Source organism: Felis catus, chromosome D2 (genome assembly GCF_018350175.1).
Source record: "Felis catus isolate Fca126 chromosome D2, F.catus_Fca126_mat1.0, whole genome shotgun sequence".
Taxonomy (NCBI): domain Eukaryota; kingdom Metazoa; phylum Chordata; class Mammalia; order Carnivora; family Felidae; genus Felis; species Felis catus.
This window is the reverse complement of record NC_058378.1, coordinates 29223894-29236029: the sequence shown is the minus strand read 5'-3', so window position 1 is coordinate 29236029 and position 12136 is coordinate 29223894. Positions and strand designations below refer to the sequence as shown.

Genomic DNA, 12136 nt, shown 5'->3' with positions numbered 1-12136 from the left:
AATAAGCCAAAGATAAATATTATGTATCATTTATATGGAAAATCTTTAAAAAGAAAAAGTCAAATCTGTAGAAATGGAGAGTAGAATGTTTGCCAGGGGCTTGTGGGGTGTAAAGAAATGGGAAATTGGTCAAGGATATAAACTTTCTGTTATAAGATGAGTAAGTTTTAAAGATCTGATGTATAGCGTTGTGACTGTAGTTAACAATACTGTATTCTGTACCTGAAATTTCCAGGAGAGTAGATCTGAAGCATTCTTATCAAAAAAAAAAAAAAGTATGTGAGGTGTTGATGTGTTAATTAACTTCTTTGTGGTAGTCATTTCACAATGTATGTATATGTCAAATCCCATTGTACACTTTATATACAATTTTATTTGGCAATTCAGTTATACCTAAATAAAACTGGGGAAAATGATAGCAGTTACAAAAAACCATAAGAAGTAAAAACACTTTTGCTGTTTCAATCAAGAAATTAATGCTAATTTTGTAAATGCGATAATAGTATTACTGTATTGTATGTTTTTATATGTTAGAGGTTTGTGCCATTGAAGATACATACATATTTATAGGTGAGATGATTTGATGACCACAGTTTGCTTTAAAGTACTCCAGTACTTTTTAGGGTGCCTGAGTGGCTCAGTAGGTTATTTCAACAAATACTTTGGAAAAGTTTTTGGAGATTTGTGACAATTTGAAAAAACTCCCAGGTAAACTGTGTAGCTTTTCTTTTATGCCAAAAAAAAAAAAAAAAAGTGGTTATTGTTTATGTTATCAGTAAGGCTTTCAGTCAGAAATAGGCTATTAGTTTTTAGGTAATCAAAAGTTGTATGTGGATTTTTGACTGCAGAAGGTGTTGACATCCCTAACCCCTGCACTGTTTAGGGGTCAACTGTATATTGTAGCAACTATGTGTTAAAAATAGGTATATTTGTGCATTCTGGTTTACTTATACTCTTTCAGCTTTTATGTTAAAAGCATAACCAGTTTGAAAACTGAAGATGATACCATTTTTTGGTTTTGTGATATTTTATAGTTATGTACTTGGGATTCAGTAAATATAATGATAGTGAAAGGCAATGCAAAAAATGATTAGTATCTCTTTAATGGTGGCTCCAACTAAATATAATGAGAACACATTTAAGTACTTCTAAAATATGTGAAAATAACCTCAACCTGGAACTTAGTTTTAAAACATTTTACCTTGAAAGGTCAGCTATCATCTGTTAAATTGTGGAGACAATAGAAGAGAAAAATTGACTCCATATATTAAAGATTAACTTACTTTCTTAAATTATTTTCTTTCATCAGGCTTTCTAATGATAAAGAGTTTTGTCTTTTTTTTTTTTCTTTTTAAGGAAGGTGGAGTGTTTACTTTTGGAGCTGGAGGGTATGGTCAGTTGGGTCATAACTCTACCAGTCATGAAATAAATCCAAGGAAAGTTTTTGAACTTATGGGAAGCATTGTCACTCAGATTGCTTGTGGAAGGTAAGTTATTGTATACGAGTATTTTAGTCTCTATAATTCAGTTACTTAAAATTTTTTCTAACAGTCCAGAGGTCTTTTATTTATTTATTTTTTTAATGTTTATTTATTTATTTTGAGGGAGAAAGGGGAGAGGGAAGGGGAACGTGTGTGAGAGAGAGGGAGAGAGAATCCCAAACAGGATCTGTGCTGTCAATGCATGATCTCCTGACCTGGGACAAGTCAAGAGTGACACTTAACCAATTGAGCCACCCAGGCACCCCTAGAGGTCTTTTGTTTTTTTACACCTTCTGGGCCATGAATTTATAGGGAGTGAGTTCTAGTAGCTGAAGCTTCTTTCCATTGGTTCTCACAAACTGTATTTCTCTGGTTGGAGCATGCTGGCACTTCAGTTGAACTCAAGTACTTTTTTCTTTGACTTCCTTTTTTAATGATCATTTCCCTTCACATGTTTGAGGAAGCTCTATCTTGGCTGTCAGAGTACTTAATGTTTTCAGTATGCACAATAATTTTCTAGGCAAGAAGAATCTTGTCTTTGTTTATTTACAACCATGCCACCAGCATGCTGGGTATCATCATAGACTTCCAGTTTTGCCTTGGTAACATTTGTCCGGCATTCCTTTTTGAATAGTGCCCATCCCCTCTATGTCTATGGTATAACCTTTCTTGTGGATTTGCGTGTATGTGGTCAAAGTACCAATTCCATGTTTGCTAAAAGGCCTAGAGAACATATAGGGGTGTCTCTCCTTTTTCCCTTTGTGTTGGTCATTTTGCAAATTACTAGAAGATGGCAGTTCCTAGCTGAAAGTAGGTATTTTTTTTAATGAGTTGTTTAGCATTCTAGGAATCTAAGATAAAAACATTCTTCCTTAAATGCCTGATTTGCTGGTGAGGAGTAATAGTAACAGGAGAAACATCATTTATACTTATTATTTTACTTTTCTCTATTCGAAAAAGATTTATCTGGGGCAAGATATTAATAATATATATGTGACATTGTATTTATTGTATGTAGCATCACACTTGAGGGTGAAGTATAGGTCATCTTTTTTTTCTTTTTCTTTTCCACCTTTTTAAATTTAAACAGTGAGGAAATTGAGCAGTTAATTAACACCTGAGAGTAGTTATTGCTGAAAGTTGAATTGGAATACTGATTTCCTGATTCCCAATTCTTGGGAGTAAGTACAAGAGTCACAGCTTTGAAATTGAGCTTCACCTTTGGTGGATTAAATTAGGTAGACTCCCAAAAAGCAAAATATACTTTGTTTGACTAACTCAGCTTGATTTTTGCCTCATAGTATATATCCATATAAAATATAGTTCAGTCTTGCCAACTGTTAACTTCAAATACATGAAATCACACTGTAGGTAGTCTTTGGTAGCTTTTTTTTTTTTTTAACAGGCATTTATTTGTGTGCTTCCAGTTTTTGGCAATTACAAATAATGTTGCTTTGAACATTTGTTATATGATATACATAACCCTTTATATTTCTAAGTATATACCTAAAATGGGATTGCTGGGTCATAGAAGATATTTAACTTGAATTTTGCAGGTTAATGTCACCCTGTTTACCAGAATTTACATTCCACATTTATGTGTCCTTGTCCCCATTTGGCATTGTCAGACTTTGAAATTTTTGCTAATCTCTTGGATATATAGTGTTACTTAATCATGATTTTAGGGGTGCCTGGGTGGCATAGTCAGTTAAGCATCTGACTCGATTTCGGCTCAGGTCATGATCTCATGGTTCATAGGTACACATTGGGCTGTGCGCAGACAGAGTAGAGTCAGCTTGAGATTCTCTTTCTCTCTTGGCCCCTGCTTGCATGCTTTCTCTCTCTCACACAAAATAAATAAATAAACCTTTTAAAACATCATGACTTTAATTTGCATTTCCATGATTTGATATGGATTGGATTGAATTTGTAGATCACTTTGGGAAGTATTGATATTTTAACATTAAGTTTTCCAATCCATGAACATGAAATGTCTTTCCATTTATGTCTTTAATTTCTTTCAGTAAGTTTTGTAGTTTTCATCCTATATCTTTTACCTTTTTGTTCAATTTCTAAATATCTTATTCTTTTTGATACTATTGTAAATGGCATTGTTTTTTAAATTTCTTTTTCGATTGTTCATTATTAATGTATAGAAATACAATTGATTTTTGCATTTTGGTTTTGTATCCTGCTGTTTTGGTGATTTTTGTTTCTTTGTTTTGTTTTTTAGTTCTGATAGATTATTTGTGGACTCTCTAAGGTTTTCAGCATATAAGATCATATCATCTGTACACAGAGATAATTTTACTACTTTCTCAATTTAGGTGGCTTTTATTTCTTTTTCTTGCTAAAACTTCCAGTACTATGTTGTTGAATAGTATTCAAAGTAGACATCCTTGCCTTGTTCCTGATCTTAGAGGAAACTTTCAGTCTGTCACCATTGAGTATGATGTTTATTGTGGGTTTTTCATAGATGGCTTTTATTATGTTGAGGTAATGTTCTTCTATTCTTAGTTTTTGAGTATTTCAAAAAAGGGTGTTGAATTTTGTTGATTTTTTTTCTGTATCAGTTGAAATGATAATAATGGGTTTTTTTCTTCATTGCCTTAATATTATAAATTACTTTGATCAGTTTGCATATGTTGAACCATCCCTGCATTCCAGGAATGAATCCCATGTGCCTTTGCTGTACAGTTTTTTAATATACTACTGGGTTCTGTTTGCTAACATTGTATTGAGAATTTTTGCATCACTGTCCATAAGGGATAATGGTCTGTAGTTTTCTTGTAGAGTCCTTGTCTGACTTTGATATCAGGACAGTGTTGGCCTCATGGAATGAGTTAGAAAGTTACACCCCTTCAAGTTTTTTGGAAAGCTCTGAATAGGATTGGATTTAGTTCTTTTAATGTTTGGTAGAAGTCACCAATGAAACTATTTAATGTAGGGCTTTTCTTTGCTGGGAGATTTTTTTTTATCAATTTAGTCGTTTTACTGTTCATAGATCTTTTCTGTTTTCCTATTTTTCGTGATGTAGTACTAGTAAATTTTGTATTTCTAAGATTTTGTGTATTTTATCTAAATCATCTAATTTTTGGCAAATAATTGCTTATATACTCTTCTTATGATCCTTTTTATTTTGGCAGCATTAATAGTAGGGCCCCTACTTTTACTTCTGATTTTAGTAATTTCTTTCTTTTCTTTTTTCTTAGTCAAGTTAAAGTTCTGTCAGTTTTGTTGATCTTTGTAAAACCAGCTTTTAGTTCCACTGACTTTCGCTATTTTTGTATTCTCTATTTCATTTATCTCAGCTCTAATTTTTCTTCTGCCAGCTTTGTGTTTAAAGTTGTAAAGTTGGGTTGTTCACATGAGATCTTTCTTGTTTTTAAATGTAAATTTCCCCCTTATCACTACTTTCCCTTCATCTCTTGTTTTGATATATTGTGTTTTCATTTTCATTTATCTCTTATGTCTTTCTGATTTGTCTGTGATTTCTTTGATTCATAGGTCATTTAAAAGTGTGTTGTTGAATTTCCACAGATTTGTGAATTTTGTAATTTCCTAATGTTACTGATTTCTAATGTTATCCCATTGTGTTCAGAGAAGATACTTTATATGGTGTCTGTCTTTTAAAATCTATTGAGACTTACTTTCTGGCCTACCATATGGTCTAATGTGGATAGTGTCCCATGTCATTTGAGAAGAATGTGTATATTATTGTTGTTGAATAGTGTGTCCTATTAGATCTAGTTGACTTATTGTGTTGTTCAAATTCTTTTTCCTTACTTCTGTGTGGTTATTCTGTTTTTGAGAGTAAGGTTATTAAAGTCTCTAACCATTATTGCAGAATAATTTCTCCCTTCAGTTTTTTAAGTTTTTGTTTTATATATTTTGATGGTCTTTTATTAGATGTGTAAATGATTTTAATTGTTACTTTTGCTGTATTGAACCTTTTGTTGAAATATAATGTCCTTTGTCTCTTGTAACCTTTTTTGATTTAAAGTCTGTTTTGTCCGCTAATTGTATGGCCATTTTGCTCTCTTTTGGTTATTGGCATGGAATATCTTTTTTCATCTTTTCACTTTTTGGTCTTTTTTTTTTTTTTTTAATTCCATTCTGCCAGTCTCTGTGTTTTGAGTGCACAACTTAACCCATTTACATTTAAAGGTAATTATGAGATGTAGGGACTTCTGTCATTTTGTTATTTTCTTTCTGTATGTCTTATACTTTTTTGTTCTTCATTTCCTGGATTTACTGTCTCTTTTTGTTGTTTGTTGTTGTTGTTGTTGTTTTAGTGAAATGTTTTAATTCTCTTCTCATGTCCTTTTCTGTATATTCTATAGCTACTTTCTTTGTGGTTACCATGGTGATTACATTTAAGATCCTGAAGTTGTAACACTAATTCACATTGATACTGGGTTAACCTCAACAACATACAAAAACTCTGTTCCTGTAAGGCTCTACTGCCACCCCCTTTCAGTTATTGTTTTCACAACATAACTTATTTATACTGTGTGTCACAGTCATACCATCTGTGAATCAGTTTAACTTTATTTCTTCATTTCTAATACTTATGCTTAACATATCTCTTGTCCTAGTATCCTGTCTGGGACACCAGGTTGATGTTCACTAGAAGTGCTAAAGATCAAGGCATGTTGTCCTATGTTCTGTCTGTGAGCAAACCTTCAGTATTTCACAATTAAGTATCATGTTTGCCATAAGTTTACTGTAGATAACCTATATCACATTAAGGAATTTTTCTTTTTTCGTAGTTAAAAGGATTATTTATTTATTTTTAATGAGTGGCTGTTAGTATTAGTTGGTCTTTCTGGATCTATTGAAATGATTTATGATTTTTCTCCTTTAATCTGTTAATTTGGTGAACTATATGAATGGATTTTAGTAAATAAAAACAGCTTTACTTTTCTGTGGTAGCTCCAGTTTAATCATCTATGTTACCATTTTGTATAGTGCTGCATTTGGTTTGCTAATATTTTAAAAATATTACTTGTATTTATGTTTATCCCTGAGCTTGGTTTATAATTTTCTGTTACTTTTTGTTTTGTGGGGTTTTTTGTTTTTGTTTTTGTTTTTTTTTTAATTTAGTTAACATAGAGTGCAGTATTGGTTGCAGGAGTAGAATTCAGTGATTCATCACTTAAATTCAATAACCAGTGCTCATCACAAGTGCCCTCCTTAATACCCATCACTCATCTAGCCCATCTCTCACCCACTTCCCTCTGTCAACCCTCAATTTGTTCTCTATTGTTAAGAGTCTCTTGTGGTTTATTTCCCTCTCTCCTTTTCCCTCCCCCTTTTCATATGTTTATCTGTTTCTTAAATGCCACATATGAATGAAATTATATGGTATTTGTCTTTCACTGACTTATTTTGCTTGGCATAATACATTCTAGCTCCATTGATGTCATTGCAAATGGCAAGATTTCGTTCTTTTTGATGGCTGAGTAATATTCCATTGTGTATACGTACTACTTTTTTATCCATTCATCAGTGGATGGACACTTGGGCTCTCTCCACGTTTGGCTATTGTTGATAATGCTGCTGTAAATATCAGGGTGTATGTACCCCTTTGAATTTGTGTTTTTGTACCTCTGGGTAAATAGTGAATAGTGTAATTGCTAGATCTTAGGGTAGTTTTATTTTCAGTGTTTTGAGGAACCTCCATACTGTTCTCCAGAGTGGCTGCACCAGTTCTCATTCCCACCAACAGTGCAAAAGGAACGTTTCTCTTTTCTCTGCATCCTTGCCAACACCTGTTGTTTCTCGTGTTGTTAATTTTAGCCATTCTGACAGGTGCGATGTGGTATCTCATTGTGGTTTTACTTTGTTATTTTCCTGATGATGAATGGTGTTGAGCATCTTTTCATGTGTGTTAGTCAACTGGATGTCTTCTTTGGAAAAGTATCTATTCATGTCTTCTGCCCATTTCTTAACTGGGCTATTTGGTTTTTGGCTGTTTAGTTTGATAAGTTCTTTATAGATTTTGAATACTAACCCTTTATCCAATATGTCATTTGTAAATATCTTCCCCCATTCCATAGGCTGCCTTTTAGTTTTGTTAATTGTTTGCTGTGCAGAAGCTTTTTATCTTGATGAAGTCCCAGTAGTTCACATTTGTTGTTATTTTTGCCAGGTTTTATTATTAAGGTTATGCTAGTCTAATAATATATATTGGGGATTATACCCTTGTTTTCTCTTTATTTGAAAGACAACCACTTTAGAAGCTAGTAGACCTTGTCATTTTAAGCCATCTGGGCTTGGTATTTTCTTTTTTTGAATTTTAAAAACATTCTTCAGTTTCTTTATAAGGTAGCTTTAAAATTTTTTCTTGTCAGTTATTTGTAATTTAGATTTTTTATGAATTTTTCCATTTTTGTTTAAATTGTAAACACGTGAATGTAAAATTTCAGTATCTATATTAGCCTATTGCTATACAAACAACATGCCAGTGACCTATAAAAATAAATGTTTATTTCTTACTCTATGGATCATTTGAGATGGTTCTTTCTCAGGCTATGGGTCACCTGGAGTGGCTCTTATTTTTGCTGCAAGTTGGGACAGCTGTTTCAAGATGTATGACCATTAGGGAGACTTCGCTCAGTCTGCAGCTGAGCAGGGATGGCTTTGTTACGGGTCTCATTTCAGGACAGAGAACAGTGGCTACCTCTGGGTATTTTATTTTCTTTGGGAGTAGCACCTGTACGTGTACTTCTCAAGCTTCTGCTTCAGAAATCCTGTTGACCAAAAACAAATTACATGACCAAGAGTAAGGTTAAGGTAGGGGGAATGCATGGTGCTTATCTACCATCAGGCTGTAACAAGACTGTGCATGTTTAATACTACAGGATAGTAAAGAGGTGGGATTATATTTTCAGTAGACTACAGTATTATCTTAAAAAAATTTTTTTATGTTTGTATGATCTATAGTGATCTCTTGTTTTTTTCCTGTTTTGATGTTGGTAAATTTTCCTTTCTTTCCTGATCTTTTTTTTTAAACCTCCATTTCTAGAGGTTTATCAATTTATTAATCTTTTCACAGAACCAACTTTTTTTCTTTACGATCCATATTTTGTGTATATTTTTCATTTCATACATTTCAGTCTTTAGTTCATTCAGTGGTGGGATGCAGTGTTCTGTATATGCCCATTATATAGTTTTTATTTTTAGTTTTTTAAATGTTTATTTTTGACAGAGAGTGAGCGAGCAGGGGAGGGGCAGATAGAGAGGGAGAGAAAGAGAATCCCGAGTGGGCTCTGCTCTGTCAGTACAGAGCCTGACGCCGGGCTTGAACTCATGAACTGAGAGATCATGACCTGAGCTGAAATCAAGAGTCAGATGCTTAACCGACTGAGCCACTCAGGTGTCTCAATTATGTAAAGTTTTTCTAACAATGTTCAGATCTTCTGTGTGGCATTTTTGTTTGTTGGCTTGTTTTGCTTGACCATTTTTTAATTAGTTACTGAAGAAGAAATATTACAGTATTCTACACTGTTTGACTGTTTTTGATTTTTTCTTGTAAGTTTGACAGTTTTTGCTTTTGAGTCCATCTTAAGTGCATAAAATTCCAATTTTATCTCTTCTTGGTGAATTGAAATTTTTATCATTGTGATTGTGACCTCTAGACCACTTTTTAATGACACTTTTTAAAATTTATTTTGAGAGAGAGTGCACATAGATAGAATGGGGGAGGGGCAGTTCGAGAAGGAGAGAGAATCCAAAGTAAGCTCTATGCTTAGCTCTGAGCCCATCGTGGGGCCTGATCATGACTTGAGCAGATATCAAGAGTAGGTTGCTTAACAGACTGAGCCACCCAGGCACCCCTGGGTCTCTTTTTATCTGATGTTAATAGGGCTACTCCTACTTACATATTTTTTCGTATATTGTATGTTATATTCATTCTTTACATATTTTTCATTTATACATAATCTTTTACCTTGTCTTTCTGCGGGTTTTGGATAACTATCATGTAAACAGCATTAAGTTAGATCTTTAAAAATTTAGTATGGTAGTTTTGCCATTGGCGACAACATGAATGGATCTAGAGGGTATAATGCTAAGTAAAATAAGTCAGAGAAAAACAAATATTATATGATTGCACTCATATGTTAAGAAACAAAAGAGGTGCCTGGGTGGCTCAGTTGGTTAAGTGTCCCAACTCCTGATTTTGGCTCAGGTCATGATCTCACTGTTCATGGGATTGAGGCCTGCATTGGGCTCTGTGCTGACGGCACAGAGCCTGCCTGGGATTTTCTCATTCAGTATAACACTGAATGTTAATTATATTCAAATTAAATAAAAGAATCCACTCTGGCAATCTTTGTCTTTAAATTGATCATTTTGTCAGTTTTGTAATTACAAATACATTTGTATTTAATCCTGCCATAATATTTTATATTGTCTTTGTCATCTATTGTATAATGTGTTGTATTTATTTTTGTTTTGTTTTATTATTAGAGTAAGTGCTCATGATTAGGGGAGAGGGGCAGAGGGAGAGAGAGAGAGAGAGAGAGAGAGAGAGAGAGAGAGAACGAGAGAGAGAGAATCCTAAACAGGCTTCACACTCCATGTGGAGCTCAGTGCTGGGCTTAATCCCACCACCCTCGGATCATAACCTTACCTGAAATCAGGAGTTGGACACTCAACCAATTGAGCCACTCATGTGCCCTACTATCTATCTTTAAATATTTTATTTTTTTCTTCTCTAATTTTCTTTTCTTTGGATTGATAGTTTTTTAAGTGTGTGTAATTCCCTTTTCTTATTTGGAAACTATACCTTCTTTTTTAGTTGTTACTTTAAACATAAATGGAAACAACATTTATCTTTAATTTATATTAATAAATAACTTTTTCTTTTTGTGGCATTATGAGGACCTCTCATTTACCTTTCCCAACTTTTCATTCTCTATATTTTAAACTTCACAAAAACATTGTTTCATATAGTCAGTGTACATTTAGAAATGCCTATATATTTACTACCTTTTTTTTCTGCTCTTCATATTTTCCAGTTCCTTTGGTCTGAACATCCTCTGGAATTTTCTTTGAATAGATCTGCACACTCTTTTATCTATCTAAAAATGTTTTATTTCACTTTAATTCTTTTTATTTTTTTATTTTTAATGTTTGTTTATTTTTGAGAGAGAGAGAGAGAGAGACAGAGTGTGAGTGGGAGAGGGGCAGAGAGAGAGGGAGACACAGAATCTGAAGCAGGCTCCAGTCTCCAAGCTGTTAGCACAGAGCCTAATGCAGGGCTTGAACTCACAAACTGTGAGATCATGACCTGAGCCGAAGTCAGACACTCAACCGACTGAGCCACCCAGGCCTCCCATATTTCACTTTAATTCTTTAATGATGTTGGCGATGGTGGAATTCTAGCTTGGTAATTACTTTCAGTGCTTTGAAGATACCATTCTATTGTCTTTTGGCTTTGCTTATTGAGAAGCCAGCTATTAGTATGTTGCTCCTTTGAAGGTATTATGTTTCTTTTTTTTTTTTTAATTTTAATGTTTATTTATTTTTGAGAGATGGAGAGACAGCATGAGTAGGGGAGGGGCAGAGAAAGAGGAAGACACAGAATCCAAAGTAGGCTCCAGTCTCTGAGCTGTCAGCACAGAGCCCGATGCGGGGCTCGAACGCATGAACTGTGAGATCGTGACCTGAGCCGAAGTCGGACGCTTAACCGACTGAGCCGCCCAGGAGCCTCTGTTGTGTTTCTTTTTAAATCTTTTTCCAGTTTTGCTTTCATTTTTCAGGGTCTGATTTCCTCATTTTCCTATGGGGCTTCTTGAGTCTGGAATAATACCTTTGATCAGTTATGGGGGATTCAAAGCTATTATCTGTTTAGACATAGCTTCTCCTTTCTTCATGGAACTCTGATTGGATGTATATTGAATCTTCATACTCTGCCTTGTAGCTTTATTCTTTATTTTCCACATTTCTGACCCTCTTTGCTGCTTTCCTGATTGTTTTTATTATTTATATTTCAGCCCATTATTCTTATGCTGTATCTATTTTTCATTAAATCTGTCGTTCAAGATCTTGATTTCAGTTATTTTGGATTTTTTAGTTCTAGTATTTCTTACAGGTTCTTTTTAAAATCTGAATTTTTTTTTCTTTAGTGTTTCCAGTTGTCCATTTTCAAGTTTGGCTTTTATTTCTTGGACACTAAAAAATTATTAAACATGGTTGTTCTAGATTCCAACGTCTGAAATCTTTAGGATCTATTTCTGTTTCTTTTTTCTGTTAAATTTTGTTCATGGTGCCCCGTTTCTTTGTATGCCCAGTTTTGTGTGCTTGGTTATGTATTTGAAAAATTACGGGAATGATTTGATAAAGCCTTCCTTTCCTTTTCCAATGTATGAATTAGACTTTATCATAAAAAGTAAATCAAAACTCAACATATATATGAGCCAGGAGTGCTTATTATCAAACCTTATTTGTACTGCTGAAGTTATACATGAATATATGTTGCCTGAAGTTTAGAGAGTTCATCTATTCTTATTTATCTTCATGCATAATCCATTAAAAGACTATAAAACAATATTTTAAAATAATGTTATCTAATTTTGTAATTGTTAACAGGTAAGATTATTTGAATAGTTACTTTTAGTTTTGTGAACTCAATTCTTTCTAGAAAT

General features: G+C 33.6%; 1 protein-coding gene across 13 annotated transcripts in view; it reads left to right on the top strand.

Moving 5' to 3' along the window:
- The window catches only part of HERC4 (HECT and RLD domain containing E3 ubiquitin protein ligase 4), a 138022-nt gene that overhangs the window by 48102 nt on the left and 77784 nt on the right, over positions 1 to 12136 (top strand). For all 13 annotated transcript variants that reach the window (XM_011287366.3, XM_011287365.3, XM_045040046.1 and 10 more), the window contains one exon: positions 1357 to 1487. In XM_011287366.3, coding sequence (XP_011285668.1) covers positions 1357 to 1487 — 131 coding nt within the window. The remainder of the gene's footprint in view (positions 1 to 1356; positions 1488 to 12136) is intronic.